Consider the following 18,158-nt stretch of genomic DNA (forward strand, 5'->3'; position numbering starts at 1 on the left):
AGAGTGCGGTGTATATCCTTAAAAGAATGTCAATTGCTTGGTTTTGAAAAGCGTCACAGAATTACATTTGAAACTCAAAGGTATGTCTTATGAATTGAGTTTAAAAGAACTTGAAAGAGTTCTGATAACGTTCCAAGATGAGAAACATACCGATTTCTTAACATCTAATAAGATTTTCAACCCATCCAACAGATGTGTTTTAAAAAACTTATTTCCCTGCAAACATGTTTATTGGTTAGAATACTTTTTTACTCTTCTTTTTTTTTTTCTAGTATGTATAACATGAAATTAGTGATTGGGAATTTAAGAGTACCATCAAATACTGGGGATTTAGTTTTCTTGCTCTGTAGTCTTATTTCAACTTTGATTAAATAAGAGTTTGAGATTGTGTGTGTGTGTGTGTGTGTGTGTGTGTGTGTGTACGTTTTCCTCTCTGAGCTAATTCTATTTAGGCTCTGACCCATGTAAATTCATAATGAGTTACATAGAAATTATTAGCTCTTCAGTTAATTGCAGTGAAAGACTATGAAAGGTTCTGACAAATGGATATGGAAAGCACTATCTTTTCTTAAAATGGAAGCACTGTGGAGATGACTAGAGATGCCTTGGGGGCCAAGTGAGTAGAGTTCTGCTTTTAGGCTACATCATCCTCACCATAGAAAGTGGACACCAACCCATGTTTCCATGAGGGTGCTGGGAGGAGCTTGTGTCTTCTCAGCTCCTGGTGGGCCTTTCCCCTGTAAATGGTAGTGTCTGCAATAAAGTCTTTCCTCGTGGGCAAGGTGTCAGACTTATCGTCAAAAGCCTCCAAGCCCAGTGGTGAATGTAGGATCTTACATAAAATCATGAATGTAACTGGAATTACTTCCTCTTTTGTGAGTTGAGAATGTTTACTTAATTATGTTTTTACTAGAGGCCCGGTGCACGAAATTCGTGCATGGAGGGGGGTTGTCCCTCAGCCCAGCCTGTACTCTCTCCAATATGAGACCCCTCGAGGGATGTCCGACTGCCCATTTAGGCCCGATCCCGGTGGGCAGTTGGATCCCTAAATGGGCAGTCGGACATCCCTCTCACAATCCAGGACTGCTGGCTCCCAACTGCTTGCCTGCCTGCCTGCCTTCCTGATTGCCCCTAACCGCTTCTGCCTGCCAGCCTGATCACCCCCTAACCACTCTGCTGCCAGCCTGTTTGCCCCCAACTTCCCTCCTCTGCCGGCCTGGTCACCCCTAACTGCCCACTCCTGCAGGGTTGATCACCTCCAATTGCCCTCCCTTGCAGGCTTTGTCCCTCTCAACTGCCCTCCCTTGCAGGCCAGGTGCCTCCCAACTGCCCTCTCCTGCTGGCCATCTTGTGGTGGCCATCTTGTGTTCACATGGGGGCAGGATCTTTGACCACATGGGGGCAGGTATATTGTGTGTTGCAGTGATGATCAATCTGCATATTACTCTTTTATTAGATAGGATAGAGGCCTGGTACAGGGGTGGGGGCCAGCTGGTTTGCCCTGAAGGGCATCCCGGATCAGGTGGGGGTTCCCTTGGGGTGTGGGGCGGCCTGAGCGAGGGGCCTGTGGTGGTTTGCAGGCCGGCCATGCCCCCTGGCAACCCAAGGGGAGGCCCTGGTATCTGGAATTTATTTTCCTTCTACAATTGAAATTTTGTAGCCTGGAGCGAGCCAAGCCTGGGGCTCCCTCCGAGGCTGGAAGCTATTTGTGCTGGGGTTATAATTGAAACTTTGTTGCCTTAAGCGGGTGGGCCCAGCCAGGGTGTGTGGAAAGCTTTGCTTCCCCTGTTGCCGGGGGCAACCCTGGCCTGCTCTCTCAAGCTCCATTCTGCTGCCATTTCTGTTTGAATTTGTTTATCTTCTATAATTGAAACTTTGTAGCTTGAGTGGAGGCTTAGGCCTGGCAAGGGCAGGCAGAAAGCTTGGCTTCCTCTGTTACCTAGGAAACCTTGCTCTCTGTGGCTGTAGCCATCTTGGTTTGGGTTAATTTGCATACTCGCTCTGATTGGATGATGGGCGTGGCTTGTGGGCGTGACTTGTGGGTGTGTCGGAGGTATGGTCAATTTGCATATTTGTCTATTATTAGATAGGATTGGGCTGGTATATGAACACTCTCTAGTGTGCAAGGAATTGGGCAGCAAATACAGAACTGCTGACATGGATGGAGGAGGTCATTGTCTATGGAAATACCTTCCTTGTGCATCGCTTTTCAGAATCTCAAATATTAAAACAACACCCATGACTTTTCTTTATGATCTCTAAGATACCATACAAATTTAAGAGATTCTGACAACCAAAGGCAGAAAGTTAAGGCTAAAAGTTTAAACTACAATCATTTGTTAGGTTGAATATAAGACTAAAATAAAAGATAAGGATAGTCAGGCCTTGATTATTCACAAATTGCCTAGAATTTGTGATTATCAATGCCCTTTGATTCTCCTTCTCCTACCAACCACCAACCATTGAATATTTCTCTGCTCATTAACACTTGGCTAGGAGTAGAAAGACGAAATGCTAATCAGCCAATCTGGTTAATTCTTAGCAACTATGATCATTATTTTATTTTATTTTTCTTAAAGTTGAGGTAGATAAAAGCTGAAATCTTTTACTAAATACATTTCTAAACTTTGTGCCACCTTCCCTTTCTTTTATTGCATACATAAGTTCAGATACTTTGTTTTTAGTAAGATATTAAAGTGAACAAAAAATCGAGTAATTTATCTGTTCTCAAATGTTAATATAAGTTCATATTACATATTTCTTACTGACTAGTGTTTGGATAGTCTTAGTCTCCTACAAGGAAGCTTCAGGATTTAATAGTTGCAACTTTAAGTGTAGCCCTATATAAATAACTGCACTTGCTCAGTGGATTTAGACTAATAGGGAGTCAAGGTGGAGAAAATGACTTAAGACTACCCTCCCCTTTGCCTCTGCTAGACATTGCAGGACCCTCCCCACACCAAATAAGGGGGAGAGGAATGTTCTGAGCATTAAGGGCACTAAGAATAAATCTGAGTTATCATGGATAAGATTACTTTCAACTCTTTATTTCATGTTTTCAGATGTAGACCCCAAGAACTGTAATTATGTTAGGAAAACTGTGAGGAATTAAGCAATACTTTTTAGTCCCCTTTTCCTTCTTTCATTATTTATTTTTTTATTGCCTATCTCTGTTTGGGGCTGGGGAGCTGGTGTGTGTGTGTGTGTGTGTGTGTGTGTGTGTGTGTGTGTGTGTTTCCCAGTGCCAAAAAAAAAAAGTACTGAAGAGTCCTAGGGAGATGAGGCTATTTTTATTCGAAGCTGATACTTCTGCCTGAGCCACAAGTGCTGCTTGGAAAGGGCTCAGGTTGTTTCCAGGGGGAGAACTCTGCAGAGAAGAGACAAGTTCAAGAAGACAACAAAGGAGCAGCAGGAACAGCCAGGAAAACCAAGGGCCCTCACTCTTCACCCAGAACGCCCCCAGCAGAGTTCTCGAATCCGAAAGTATTCTGCAAAGTGCCACTAGACCAGGACTTTTGGCCTGCCTTTTCCTCTCTGGAACCACCATGACTGAGATCACTGCCGAAGGTACTGCTACCATTTTCCAATAGTATCAACTAGAATACAAAGTAGAAATTGACAATGTGCCGACTTAAAATGTTGTTTTCAGTTTATTGCTTTGATCAGGTGACGCCATACGGGATCAGAGAAGTGGATTTGGGAGCTGAGAGGCGGGCAGATCTGTGTGTTGGGGGACTGGGAAGAGGTTTCTCGGAAATTTTGCATGTGGAAACTTTTCTGCTGTGCCAAAGGCCCCACTAGTTACTAGTGTCACCCACACCTCTATAAATAGCCGTGGCCATGTAACATAGCTGCTATCTCACCTAGCAAAAATACAAGGCTTGCAAGCATGGAGACCACAATGAACTTAAAATGTTGTATTTCGTGTTTCAACTTAGAAAAATGAATTTGAGCATTTTGCCTACTGATATTTTAAAACAGAGATATTAATTTATTTTTTCCTTTCTAACTGGAGTATATAAATACACATACATACAGATTTGTATACAACTTAAGACATAAGTTCTCCCTCAAATTTTTTTTTTATATTTTACTAGAGACAAGGTTTGGAATTACAGAAAATCACTACAGATCCATGTGATTCCCAAAATAAAGCAATTTAAAACTGGCTGTATTCTGATTCTTTTTACGCACTCATGTTTCTTTTCCCCCTAACTGATGGATTCTATCTTTATATTAAAACAAATGTTTCATTTCAATACTTACTCTGAAAAGGCGCATGCTATAAGTAAAGCATATAATGTTTAATTATTTCACCATGGTAGTAATTGTTTTACATATGTATTACATGTAAAATGTATGTTTAGATGTAAATATACAAATTTTTTTTGTATCTTAAGATAAAAAGTCCCTTTAAAGCAACAAAGCATGTTGAACACAGACACAATCTGGTTCTAGTTGGTGTAAAAATTTGGGAGGTGGATCTAAAATTTGCTTCTGACAGCTGTAAGAAAATCAGACAGGTGGTGCTCTCAAAGCTTCCAAGTTGAATGCTGTGTTGGTTTGTTTTTAATCAGACAACTGAAAAATAGAACCTGAGGTTTTGGCTCTGCAGATAGACAGTTCGATGGACACACAGTGACTTCAGAGTTAGAGATTTTCTGTATTGCTAAGGAGGAATATCTTACTTGTACTTTCCATTGAGACATTTAGTCTGATACCCCAAATTAACAAAAACAATTGCTCAGGGCTTTATGTGTATTTACTTATTTAAACCTCACACAATTCAATTAAGTCAGCATTATTATCTCTATTTGGCAGAAATAGAAACGGTAGCTCAGATGTTGGGTGACTTGCTCAAGACCACAGTATTGCCAAGATTAGAAGCTAGTTCCCTGAAATCTAGTTTGGGTTTTCTCTTTTCTGTAAAAGGATATCAGGTTTACTCTTCACCCATTTTAGTTGAGAATTTGCTAACTATATATAAACAGCATTTTTTCCTATTCCTTAGATATTCTGAGTCATACAGCCTTTGGTTTGTCTTAAAGAGTGCTGTCTATAAAAACTTCTTGCCCTGCACAAGTTGCTAAGATACCTATGAATATATTTCTCTACCTCTGCATAGGACTGTCAGCTAAATCAAGAGGTCACTTGGCCAGAACATTTTTGGCTTGTCTGCAGATTATGCTCTGTAGACTTTTGCACTTAATTGATAAGACATTTTTCAGGAGAATTCTTCAATATGAAATGGAACTTTTCTATGTTCTCCCTGTGGGAGAGTTTAAAGTGTTCTTGGAAGACCTCCTGGAGTCACCCATTAAAAATCATTGAATTAAAAATAAATTAAAAATGCAAAAATGCCACCTACTTCCTGGGTGATGGTCATTTCCTACTCCCTGGCTTTAGCAGTTCATAGGACCTATGTCATCTGAACATCAATTATGTGCTCTTATCATTTTCTGGAATGATTTATTAGTCATATTTCTCAAATGATAATTAGACTGCCAAATCATAGCTTAACTTTTAAGGTTAGCACTTCAGTCATTCTCAGTGGTGATCTAAAGTTTCTTGCACACTGCTTCTAGACACTTTTCTTCTTGTCTGCATGAGTCTCACCTTTTGCATCTCATCTAGCCTTCTTTTAGAGGTGTGCTTTTCTACAGGGCCTTGGTACAACCTGGGATATTCTTTCCTCTCACCTGCTATATTTCTCTTGCACCATTTTTGGACACATTAATGAAATGTAAACACTGCATTAGTAGCCTATGACATCTACTGATTACTCTTCTGATCCGTTTATCACAGAGCAAGCAAACACATCGTAGCACTTAAGAAAGTCAGAGCTCAGTAGCCCCTTACTGAGTTCTAGTTCACTGTCCTCACCTCAAATTTTGAAAAACTGAGGTTTGTACAGTCATATGACTCTCCATGGTCATTAATAATTACAGGAGGTCTGAGGATACACTTCATGTCTCCTTTGGCGTAGCCCAGAGCTTATTCAACCGTAATGCAGGGCATGTCTCTAAACCTTACCCAGTTCTTCACGTAGATTTCCACTGCATGTTCCAAGCTGGATGACTTCATCGACAAACGAAAGGAAGTAATGCCAGGTATGGAATTGTCTTTCAGGAACAGAGCAATAGAGTGACCAGAACTAGGACCAAGTTGAACACCAAAGGACTTTAGGCAAACAACATCTTTTGATTCTGGCCTTGATAAATTAATAAAGATAATTACAATTACAATGATAATAACACTTCACATTTATTCAGAAGACATATGTCAAGCACAGTGTTAAGTTTGTTTTATGATTATTTAATCCTCAGGACAACCAAATGAGAGAGAGACTTAATTATTGCTATTTATAGAATAGGAACCTGAGGTTTAGAGAGGCTAGAAATTTGCCTGAATTCACACAGCTAGATATGATGTAGCTAGGATTCACAACCACATCTCTGATCCCAAAGTCATGTTGAATACTTCCTCTTGCTGTGTGATACTAATAGTTAGCCTGATATTAATTTGGAGGTTGATAGGGGCCCACACTAGGTCCCTGTTCTGGTTTGGCCAATGCTACTTTGGGTAGGTTAGAGCCGGCCACAGACTGGGTCAGACTCAAACAGCACTAAGTTTTAACACTATAAATAACCTTCTATCTTCTTTGCAGAGGCTCAGTTATTCCTAGACAAGTGCCAAAGTTAGTTTCCCTCCTGAGGTCCATATGAATTTTCAACTACCAATGTCAGCATCTATTTGATAGTATGTATGATTTTGCAAAATATATTTTGAGTAATTTGTTAATAAAATGACATTTAATTATTAATAGCTTTGTTAAAAAGATAGATTTCTGAAAAAAGTTGAAAAAATATGTAATGTTTTCAAATTGCCAGTTAACTAATATATAAACAAATTATTGTTTACAATAATATTTATATAATTATGTTCATTTGTTCTAAAGACCTCCAAAATAGAAAAAATAAAATATTTACATAATGGATTCCTGTTGAAATCCTATAGCCTATCTAATAAAAGAGTAATATGCAAATTGACCATCACTCTAACACACAAGATGGCTGCCCCCATGTGGTCAAAGACGGCTGCTCCCATGTGGACACAAGATGGCCACCACAAGATGGCCAGCAGGGTAGGGCAGTTGGGAGGGACCAGGCCTGCAAGGGAGGGCAGATGGAGGTGATCAAGCCTGCAGGGGAGGGCAGTTAGGGGTGACCAGGCTGGCAGAGGAGGGAAGTTGGGGGCAACTGGGCCTGCAGGGAAGGGCAGTTGCGGGGGAACCAGGCCTGCAGGGGAGAGCAGTTGGGTGGGACCAGGCTTGCAGGGGAGGGCAGTTAGGGGTGACCAGGCCTGCAGGGGAGGGCAGTTAGAGGCAAATAGGCTGGCAGGAGAGCAGTTAGGCATCAATCAGGCTGGCAGTGGTGTGGTTAGGGGGTGATCAGGCTGGCAGGCAGAAGCGGTTAGGGGCAATCAGGAAGGCAGGCTGGCTAGCAGTTGGGAGCCAGCAGTCCTAGATTGTGAGATGGATGTCCAACTGCCCATTTAGGCCTGATCCCGGTAGGATCAGGCCTAAACGGGCAGTTCGACATCCCTTGAGGGGTCCAGATTGGAGAGGGTGCAGGCTGGGCTGAGGGACACACCCCCCCCATGCACGAATATATATTTAACTTAGCATTACTAGAACACTTAGTTGAGAAAAATTCTTTTTTTTAAAGTTGTAAGTTATATCATTCTCTCAACTTCTAAACTATTACATAATTTCAGGATTCAGGAGAAGGGTTATTGTACTATGTATGCAATTCTTTTCTTCTTACTATTAGTTCAAGCATATTTCACTGCTTTAGCAAACCTATGAGAGGTTTTTTATTTTATACAATGCACTGCTTTGACAGAACCTGTAGCACATGAGGACCCATTGTTGCTCTCAAGGAAAAAGATCAATAATTCATAGCTAAACTACTTAACAACTATGTATAGAAGTTATATCATTTACAGCAACAGATAGTAAAATTAAAAGAAGGAAGAGATCCAACTTACATATCTGTATTTATCTGACCAAAACCAAGAGCAGCTACTCTGGCCTAAATAGAGATGACTTGTGGGTGGGAGGAGGAGAAAGAGAATAAAGCACTAGGTTCAAGTCTAATTACTTCTGGGTATGTTCTCCTTTCCACAAAAAGCAATAGACCACAGAATATCATTTTTAGATGCAGGAACACATTTTAAAGTCAAAATTAATAAGCCAGTGTATTTGGAGGAGAATCATGATGGTAAGAAGCACAGTTAAAGGAAAATATGTGTGTACAGGCCATTTAAATGCAAGGTTAGAATTCTTTTACTATTATGTACCACTAGAGGAAAATGCAAAGACCCTTGGATAAAAGTCTGGAAACCACAATAAGGCAAGCTGTTTGGCAAAATATAGGGCAAAACCTAACCAACCAGTAAAATGATAGTGAGGACTAACAAAATAAAAAACATAAAAAAGAAGAGAAAAAGAAAAGAACAACAATAAAAAATATAGCCTCCAATTTTCAAGAAACAGAGGGGCGCAGAATATGCTATAAACTGTACCATAACATGAAGTCAACACATTCCAGAGTATAGGAACCTCTACAGTACAAACAAACCAGTTCCTTCAAATAAGTTATTAGGAACAAAAAGAGATGCCAAAAATCTTATAGCTTAAAAGATATAAAAATAGAGCAACTCATCACAATGTGTATGATTATTGGATCATAATTCAAAGAACCTTAAAAAATTATAATGAAATAATTGGAAATTTGACACACTTTGGACATTAGATATTAGTAAATTATTATATTTTTAGTGGAACAAGCATATCATGGTTGTGCTTTAATACATATTTGAAGATCATATTTCAATATATACTGATGAGCTGATAAAATGTTTGAAATGTACTTCTATGTAATATGCTAGAGAGGAATGTAGGTAGGATTGTGGGTATAGAATTGGCCATGAGTTGATTATATTTTGACTGGTGATGGATACTTGGGGTTTAATTACAATATTCTGTCTACTTTTGTGAATATTCAAGCCTCTCCTTAATAAATAATTAGAAAGAAAAACAGAGGTAATGCTTTTAGTAAAGTAAATAAATTAATAGGAATACATTTTTGTAACACACACACACACACACACACACACACACACACACACACATTGGTAAGTGAATTCACTGACCACCAAATCCTATATAATAAAAGCCTAATATGCTAAGTGTCCAGTCGTCCGGTTGTCCATTCAACCAATCAAAGTGTAATATGCTAATGATATGCTAAGGCCACTCAACTGCTCGCTATGACATGCACTGATCACCAGGGGACAGATGCTCTGACTGATAGGTTAGCTTGCTGCTGGGGTCCGGCCGATCGGGACTGAGCGAGATGGGCTGGACATGCACTAGAGCCCTCCTGCGGTCCCTCCCTGGCTGGCCAACCTCCTGCGTCCCTTCCCAGCCATGATTGTGCACCGGTGGGGTCCCTCAGCCTGGCCTGCGTCCTCTCAAAATCCGGGACCCCTTAGGGGATGTCGGAGAGCTGGTTTCGGTCCAATCCTGCAGGCCAGGCTGAGGGCCCCCACTTGTGCACAAATACATGCACCGGGCCTCTAGTTTATTTATAAGTGCAAATTACTCTCTAAAGTGAACAGTCTGTTGTTATTGAAATGGAAAACAAATATACTAATATTAGAAGAGTCCAGAAATGTACATTATATTTGTAACAGCAGACAAGGAAATGCCGATTTTTAAATATAGTCATAATGTGGGAATCTGGAGGTTAGTTTTATATAATTTTTCCCAAATTATCAGTGACAGTAATTAGTAACAGATTATTTTGAGATGGTCCATGTGAAAACCTAAGAACTTAAAAACCTAAGGAGCCACTATGATGCAAATAAAATAATTCTAAGAAACACTATGGTCCGGAACATCTCTGTATTGACAAGGTATTAAGGGCCAAGGTCTTACATGAATATCTCTTTTAAATATCACAGAAACTCTGAAAAGCTAGAAGGCAGATATCACATAAACCTGATCAGTCTGACTAAAACTACTTGACCTTCTGTACTGTTCAAGTTGAATTTAGAAAAAGTGAAGAAAGCAGATTGTGAAAATCAGTGGATGATAGAGTTCATTGAAAACCAGAGAGAAAAAGTAATGCAGAGCTGAGAGAAGGCAGCATTAAGATAATTAAAGGCAGTGTGACAGAGTAGAAAGTGTGTGGGGTTTCAAGTCAGAAATCTGGGTTTAAGCATTAGCCTACTACTTAACCATATGTGGTCTGGGGAGGATGGGGGAGCCTCATTGGGGCCAGGCCGGAAACTAGTGGGTGAGTCTTGGTTAATCGTGTGTCACATGGCCAGAAAAGTTTTTCAACTTTTTATAAGATCTTGCCAGTTGGTAAAATTAAGTTTACATTGTTTTAATTGTGCAAAGCATCCGTGGTGCAAAATCTGCAGTGAAAGTGGACAGAAAATATATCAGTTCTAGCTGGGTTCCATTAAGAATCTTTTTGTTGTAGCTTTTTTTATTTGTAATAGTGACTCTTCACCCCCCCCCACCCCTCCTCCCCCACCTCCCCCACCGCACCGCACACAGTACCCAAGGAAAATGTTCTGTTTGCCACCTTAAGTGCTTTTTGCTTTTTCTTATTTATTTTTGGTCATCATTGTGACTATAATTTAAAAACCATGCTACTTTCACAATCCAAAATGAATTGAGCCTATTCAGTTATTCCAAGGGCATAGGAATACTTCGAGATTTAAAGCCTCCAATACTGTTTGCATTAATTTTTAATCAGTTAACAATATTTAATATGAGAGAAACATAAAATGGTGCAACTAAGCAAGTTTTAAATCGTCTACATTGACCTTTGGGTTGAATATATCAATTTGAAAAGAGAATGCATAGATGGCTAAGATTTTTCTGTTAAGCTTTTGGTTTTACAGTCATGGAGTTTAAAACAGTATTTTCTTTTCTTCCTTCAAATAAAAAAATAATATGTTTAGAAATACAATTTAAAACCTGTAAATGAGGTGAAAACCTTTATTTGGTAACTATGCATTAATATCTTACAGTTATCGCAAGTTTATAGAGTTTAGGTTTGTTCATCTTCAAGTTATAGGAAGATTTGTGAAAGTTAAGTTTTTTGCTATCCTCAATTCTGATTTCCTGTGGATAATCTGAGTGAAGTGCACAATTTCTGTTAGCAAATGTTTACTTGAGTGTCACATAAACATGTATTGCCCCAAGTGAGGGTTACTCAGAGATAGATGAACTTCCTAACACAAAAATATAGTATTTTTCCATCTTCAAAGGAAGTTAAAAAGAATATTGTTGGCATATGTGTAATGAGTAAAGTTCTCCTTCTCTGTGTACAAATCATGCTCTCTAAACATCAAACCTTCCACACCTCTTTGCTGAAGCAAGCAAAGGCACCCAGAATTTGTGATTTTGAGAGATCCTTTGGTGTGTAAATGAGCTGTTTCCTCATAAACCACAGAGCCCATCTCACAATGTACTGAAACATCACATTTAAATATATATGGCTTAAGTATTTTCTAATTTGGTAGCTATGACAGAGCTGGGGCATGTGGTCTTCACTTAAAAAACGTCAAAGACACAATGTTGTAACCTATAAGAACAAACTTCATTTCTATTCAGCAGCCTGCTTTTTATAAGGGGAATCTGGTTTTATTCAGAAGGCAGGAGGCTACAGCTCATTGCAATGGACTGGTCTTACCTTCGATACTCCTTTGCTGCATTGTTCTCTCTCCACCACGGGTTACTGAAATGTTGAGACGCATGAAAGAAAGAAAAAGCGCTTAATATTTAGAACTTAGTTTTAAAAAGGTCTTAGCACATTGGATGTGAGAAAATCAGCTCCCACTTATTTAAACTTTCAAAATACATTTTTAGCAAGGTTTCCCTGGAAAAAAATTTATTGTGACCTTTTAAAATAAAATCATCATGTGATTAAAAGAATTTCTGTGGTAGACATTTGATACAATGTCAAGGCAGAAATGGTAAATACCAAGTGTTGTGTATTTGACCTTCAGTGCTGGAGCTATTATTTTTGTCCCTGGTTATTCCTTGTGTACAATTGCCTGGGAGGAAAAGAGTATACTATAGAATCTTTCAGTTATCTTAGTATGGTAAAGAAAAACAAGTTTGTGAATATAAACCTGCAGAAGTATTAGATGCTGCGTTTAGAGAAAAGCAAATAAACAAAGTAAGTCCATTTGAAATATGACAAAATTTTAGATTCTATGGTATTAATTGCCAACGTAGACTTATAAAGCAGGAGGTCACGTCAGAGTTTCAGTTGTAATCAATATTTTAGCACCTATTATGTACTAGGCTGAATGCCAGACAATGGGGACATGAAGATGAATAACACAAGGTCTCTGACTCTAATATAGTAGATTGAAAAACAAGAAAAAAAAAAAGACCAGGAAAATTAAAACTGTACAGATTTAAAAACATATGACTACAGTTGGATTTATGAATGGTGGGTGTTTAATTTAGTTGAATAAAGTCATGCTATCGTTCATAAATTTTATAATTAGTGAACACATTGAAACTCACTGAAAATAGTTTTAGAATGATAAAGAATGCCCCATCATTGACTCTGTTAATCTGCATTGCACATGCCATTGTTGGGAAGGTAAATGACTGGACAAAGAATAAGGAGATTAGGAGTAGGGTGGATCAATGTAGAAATGAAGAAAAAAGAGATAGGTTGTAGGGGATAGGTCTGTGGGATGAAGTCCTCAAATGATCAAGGTACAGAGTTCCCTGGGTAAAAATCCTGGTTTAAATACTCTATTATTAAGGCTTCCTATTGCTATAATATCGAAAAGGTTGGCTGTCTTACAGTCCTCATTTATTTTGAATTGGTTGTTTATTGTGATCTCTAGGTTTTCCCCTCCCCCACCTATATAGTTTTCCCATTATTTGTATTTCCATTGCTGCTTTTTATTCCCAAATACTCTATTTTAAGCTTAAGTTGTATTTATGGAGCACCACTTCTAATGCATAAAGAAATGAGCCCGACTGGTATGGCTCAGTGGTTGAGTGTCAGTCTATGAACCAGGAGGTCACAGTTCCATTCCAGATCAGGGCATATGCTCTGGTTGTGGGCTGATTCCCTGTGTGGGGCATGCAGGAGGCAGCAATCAATGATTCTCTCTCATCATTGATATTTCTATCTCTCTTTTCCTCTCCCTCCTTCCCTGAAATCAATAAAAATATAAAAAATAAATGATGATATAATAGGCAGATAGGTACTCATTAAATAAGCTTCTTCACATTAATAATGAGAAATTGGTTTTTAAATAAAAACTAACTCTATGGTCAGTGTTGTTCTAAGTTCTTACTATGAGAATCAGCGTTACAGACTAGTGGTCTTATCAAGATGTCCTTGAAATGTGAAATATATACAAATGTAGTCCTCAGGAGAAATGAAATAATTGCATAAATAACTATATGATAAAAGGCTATTTCCTAAGAAGTTCCAAGTTTCCTAAAAGAAGTAACAATTAAAAGCTATAATAATAAAAGGGTAATATGCTAATTAGACCGGATGTTATTCCGGACATCCTTCCAGATGTCATTCCATACGTCCTTCCAGACTTCATTCTGGACATAGTCGGGGCCGGAGGGAAGCAGCCCCGGTCCCGGGTGCCTGCTGGTGGGGCTGGAGGAGGGAAGCCGATGCCGGCAGCCAGGGGAAGGAAGGCCTATTCTTGCACGAATTTTCATGCATCGGGCCTCTAGTTATGTATAAAAATTGTGAGATAGAATCCTTGGTTTCTCACCACTGAAGTCTAAAGTAGACATTTACACACTTGAAACAACTAAAGAATGGGCTGATATGTAACAAATAAATAAACTGTTATGAGATGTGATTATCAGAGAAATATAGGAAGGGGAAAATAGATGAACTTGGTTGATGAGTGATTCTCATAAAGAATTAAAACTTAAGTTAGAACTTGAGGGATATTTCTAAGTAAAAGGACAGCAACAAAAAGGAAATGCAAATAATTCAATTTCATCAACACCCCGAGATCCTGAAAGTTCTAGGTTAATTTATTTAACAAATAGTTATTTGATGTTTTCACTAAATTTATATCTTGGCCTCATGCTATATGTTGAGGAATCAAAGGTAGAGAAGACACATTTTATTGGCATTTGGGGCAGGAGAATTTGTCAGAAAGGTCTTTCTAGACATTGCAGGATAATTCACATGCAGTACACCTATCACCTCAATTTTGACTCCTCAATCCCACACATTTTCCTAAAGGGATGCTAACCTACATCCCAGTTAATGACCAACTATGCTCAACTATGAGAAACTTCTGGCTTAGTTATCTTCTAATCTTAAACAGAAGATTCTTTTTAAGTAAAAATAAGGGATTTCTATAAGTGGGAATGTCTTTTTAAAATCCTCCTGTCAGTTACCAACTAAGAGTCAGTATATTAATTATAGCCATCTAGTCCAGTGATTAGAGTTTTCTGGAATCGAATATAATCTTTACTGAAATGTAATTATGTCTGGCTGCTTTGATTTGCTATTTACAATTCTATAGTAGAAAGAAAAAAAAAGACAATAATTTTAAGGAAATTTGGGGCAAAGCGATTCACAAGTAAATGAAATGGACATGATTCCCCCTTGAGGAAAACCAGTGAAAGGTGATGGCTTATTTTTGTGTACTTGAGCTAATAAGTTGACACGACAGCATAATTTGAGGAGAGGCACAGGTGGAAGCAGCTCTGATGGGTAAACTGAAAGGCAGGACTTTGCAAAATTGCCTCACATCGTTTTATAGAAGCTAAGTAATAAACTGGAGTGTGGATTACATTTCTTTACTTGATACTCACCCTATATTGGGACATGTTGAACTCTACATGTCCATTTAGAGCATCTCCAATGTTTGTTTTCTTTTAATCCTTTGAGTCACTACCAAAATGACAAATGTGTTTGCTAATCATGTAGGGATTCACTTAAAATTAAGTTGTTAGATAACACCGACCTACCTAGAAGCCAAAATCCACAAGTGCTCTATTTACACATGAAAAATGAATTAGATAATCATGGCAATTTTTTATTTTCAAGAGACCAGCCATCTTATCAGTTCATTGTTAAAAGAAATGTATAATGGGTCATCACAGTTTTTAGTTTTATTAGTTTTGAGAGAGAGAGAGAAGGGGAGAGACAGAGAGAGAGAGAGAGAGAGAGAGAGAGAGAGAGAGAGAGAGAGAGAGAGAGAGAGAGAGAGACTTGTTATTCTACTTATTTGTGCATTCACTGGTTGAGTCTTGTATGTGCCCTGACTGGGAATTGAACCTACAACCTTGGTGTGTTAGGATGACGCTCTAACCAACTGAGCTACCCAGCCAGAGCAAGTCATCATAGTTTTTAAAATGTTTTTATTTTTTCTATAAGTTATTTTCATAAAATAAAGGCAATGAAAGTTGCATACATCACATACATCCTACCTAATATTAGACAAATATGCAAAGTGACCAACCTTCGCTATGCCCAAGCCACGCCCACCAGCCAATCAGGATAAGTATGCAAATTACCCCAACCAAGATGGCAGTTAATTTGCATATCAAGACAGTGTAGAAAGAAGCCAAGAGCTGCAGAAGGGAGCAAAGCTGCAGAGAAGCAAGCAAGCTGGGGGAGGAGAAGGGAGGAGCAGAGGCGGGGCCGGGGGAGAAGGAAGGAGAGCAGGCGGGCTGGTGGAGAAGGCGGGGCGGGGTAGAGTGCAGCAGGAAACCCTATTGCAGGATTCTTCCTGCAAGGGGAACGCTAGTTTATATATAATTTACTAAACATAACCCACACCCAAATCAAGAAACAAGATTTCCATCACCTTTGAAGCATATTTCCATCTGCCCACCCACCAACGGACTCTCACTTCAGTTTTGCTTCCTAATCAAGACTCCCCTTCTCTAAACCTTCCCCACAGGGAATAATTATTCTGACTTTTTAGATAACAATCTTCTTGCTTTGCATTATAGTTTTATGACTTCCACATCTACAAACCATATAGCTTAGTTCTTCCAAGTTTGTTCTCTCTCTCTCTCTCTGGAACCACAGAGTATGTATTATTTTATACCTTGATGCATTGATTCAATACTCTATAAGACTCACCTATTTCATTGTATGTAGCAGTAGTTTGATATTTTTCTTTCTGTACAGTATTTCATTGTAAGGATGTCAAAATTCATTTATCATTGCATTTTTTTTTAAATGGCGATGATCATCCCTCCTCTTTTAATTTAATATTCTATGGTTCTATTATCAATGTATATTTATTTTATGACACTATGCTCTGTGCTAAAAAGGTACATTCAGCATGGAGAACATACATCAATCAAATTGGATAGCATGGACAAACTATACATGGACAAAAGGTGACCTCAGTGATTACTGAAATACCCCAGCTTCTTTTTCAGAAGAAATCCACCTAGCCCCATGAGGTACATAAACTAGGTATTGTAGGGAACAGGAGGAGAATGAATAAGGACTACTTAGAGATAAAGAAGGAATCCCCAATATATAATGACCCTTATCTGAGACTGTATAGGCAGTAGCTCAAAAATTAACATTTAGACCAGGCATTAGAGATTCTCAATTACTACCCCATTTGGACGTTTTCCAAATGTGAGTGGACATTATATTTGATTATTATTCTTAAAAGATGCCCTGGCTGTGGGCCAGCGAATTGAAGCAACTTTCAATACATACGTAAGAACCCCACACAGTACTTTGTTCTGCTGAACAGGCCTAGACAACATTTTGCATAGAGAAGTGTTCACACAGTGTCTATTGATAAAGAGTAGAGAAAATATTTGTTTGGTTTGCATAATAATGGCCCCCAAAGATATCCATATATCAATCCCCAGAACCTGTAAATGTGATATTTTATAATGCAAAAGGGAATTTTCGGATGTGATTAAATTAAGGGCCTGGAGATAGAGAGATTATCCTGTATTATATGAGTGGATCTATTCTAATCAAAGAAGTCCTTAAAAGTGGAGAACCTTCCTCATTGTGGTTAGTGGAAGATGTGATATCACTTGATCAGCCACTACTGGCTTTAAAGATGGAGAAAAGGGCTGTCCGGTATTGCTCAGTGGTTGATCATCAGCTTATGAACCAGGAGGTCAAGGTTCCATTCCCAGTTGGGACATGCCCCAGGTTGCAGGCTCCATCCCCAGTAGGGGGCATGTAAGAGGCAGCCAATTAATTATTCCCTCTCATCACTGATGTTTCTAACTTTCCTTCTCCCTTCCTTTCTGAAATCAATAAAAAATATATATAGAGAGAGAAAAGGTCATGAGTTAAAGAATACAGTAGCCTGTGGAAGCTGGAAAGAGCAAGGAGACCAGTTCTCCCCTAGAGCTCCTTGAAACCCATACTGGATTTCTGAATCACAGAACTGTAAGATAGTAAATAAGTTTGTGATCTTGTAAGCCACTGAGTTTGTGGTAATTTGTCATAGCAGCATTAGAAAACTAATATACCAGGGCCTATCTGGTTACTATAAATCTCTCTTATGCACCAAGAGACAAATTTTCAGAAGACTCATATAAAATTGACATAGAAGAATTGCAAACTTATTTTCCACAAAATATTTTACATAAATCACTCTTTAAATAAAACGAATATGGCTTCCTTCTATATAAGAAAAATGAGGCGTCTCGGAGAAAAAATGGCGACGGAATAGAGTCGGGTTTGGAGTCTGTTCCTGGGGCGGAGAGTCGGAGCAGCAGAGGCTCGCAGAGGGAGTGTATGTGGGCAAGCCAAGGGACAGCTAAACTCCAGGAGAAGGCGGGGGAGTGCTGGGCAGTGTTCCTCTGACCGCGCAGCACCCACAGGGGCTGGGTCCCCTCCTGGAGCTGCAGGCTCGCCGGGCGCCTCGCCATCTTGCAAGGAAAGGAGGATTTTAGTGGAAACCTGACTTTCTGCGACAACTGCAAACACTGAACTGCTGGGAGCACCAGACCACCGGTCCCCTATCAGCGCAAACACTCGGATTCAAAGAAACTCTTCACTGCACCACGGAAAGGTCAGATTTTGTCTGAAATAAGCTGCGGTTTCTAATCCCCG

At 39.1% G+C, this 18,158-nt stretch overlaps 1 protein-coding gene across 4 annotated transcripts in view; it reads left to right on the forward strand.

Moving 5' to 3' along the window:
- The first annotated feature begins 3,308 nt into the window (after positions 1-3,308).
- Positions 3,309-18,158, forward strand: part of TRDN (triadin) — a 280,530-nt gene continuing 265,680 nt past the window's right edge. For all 4 annotated transcript variants that reach the window (XM_054721940.1, XM_054721941.1, XM_054721942.1 and 1 more), the window contains exon 1: positions 3,309-3,567. In XM_054721940.1, the coding sequence (XP_054577915.1) occupies positions 3,546-3,567 (22 nt within the window). In that variant the 5' untranslated portion in view covers positions 3,309-3,545. The remainder of the gene's footprint in view (positions 3,568-18,158) is intronic.

Source organism: Eptesicus fuscus, chromosome 10 (assembly GCF_027574615.1).
Source record: "Eptesicus fuscus isolate TK198812 chromosome 10, DD_ASM_mEF_20220401, whole genome shotgun sequence".
NCBI lineage: Eukaryota > Metazoa > Chordata > Mammalia > Chiroptera > Vespertilionidae > Eptesicus > Eptesicus fuscus.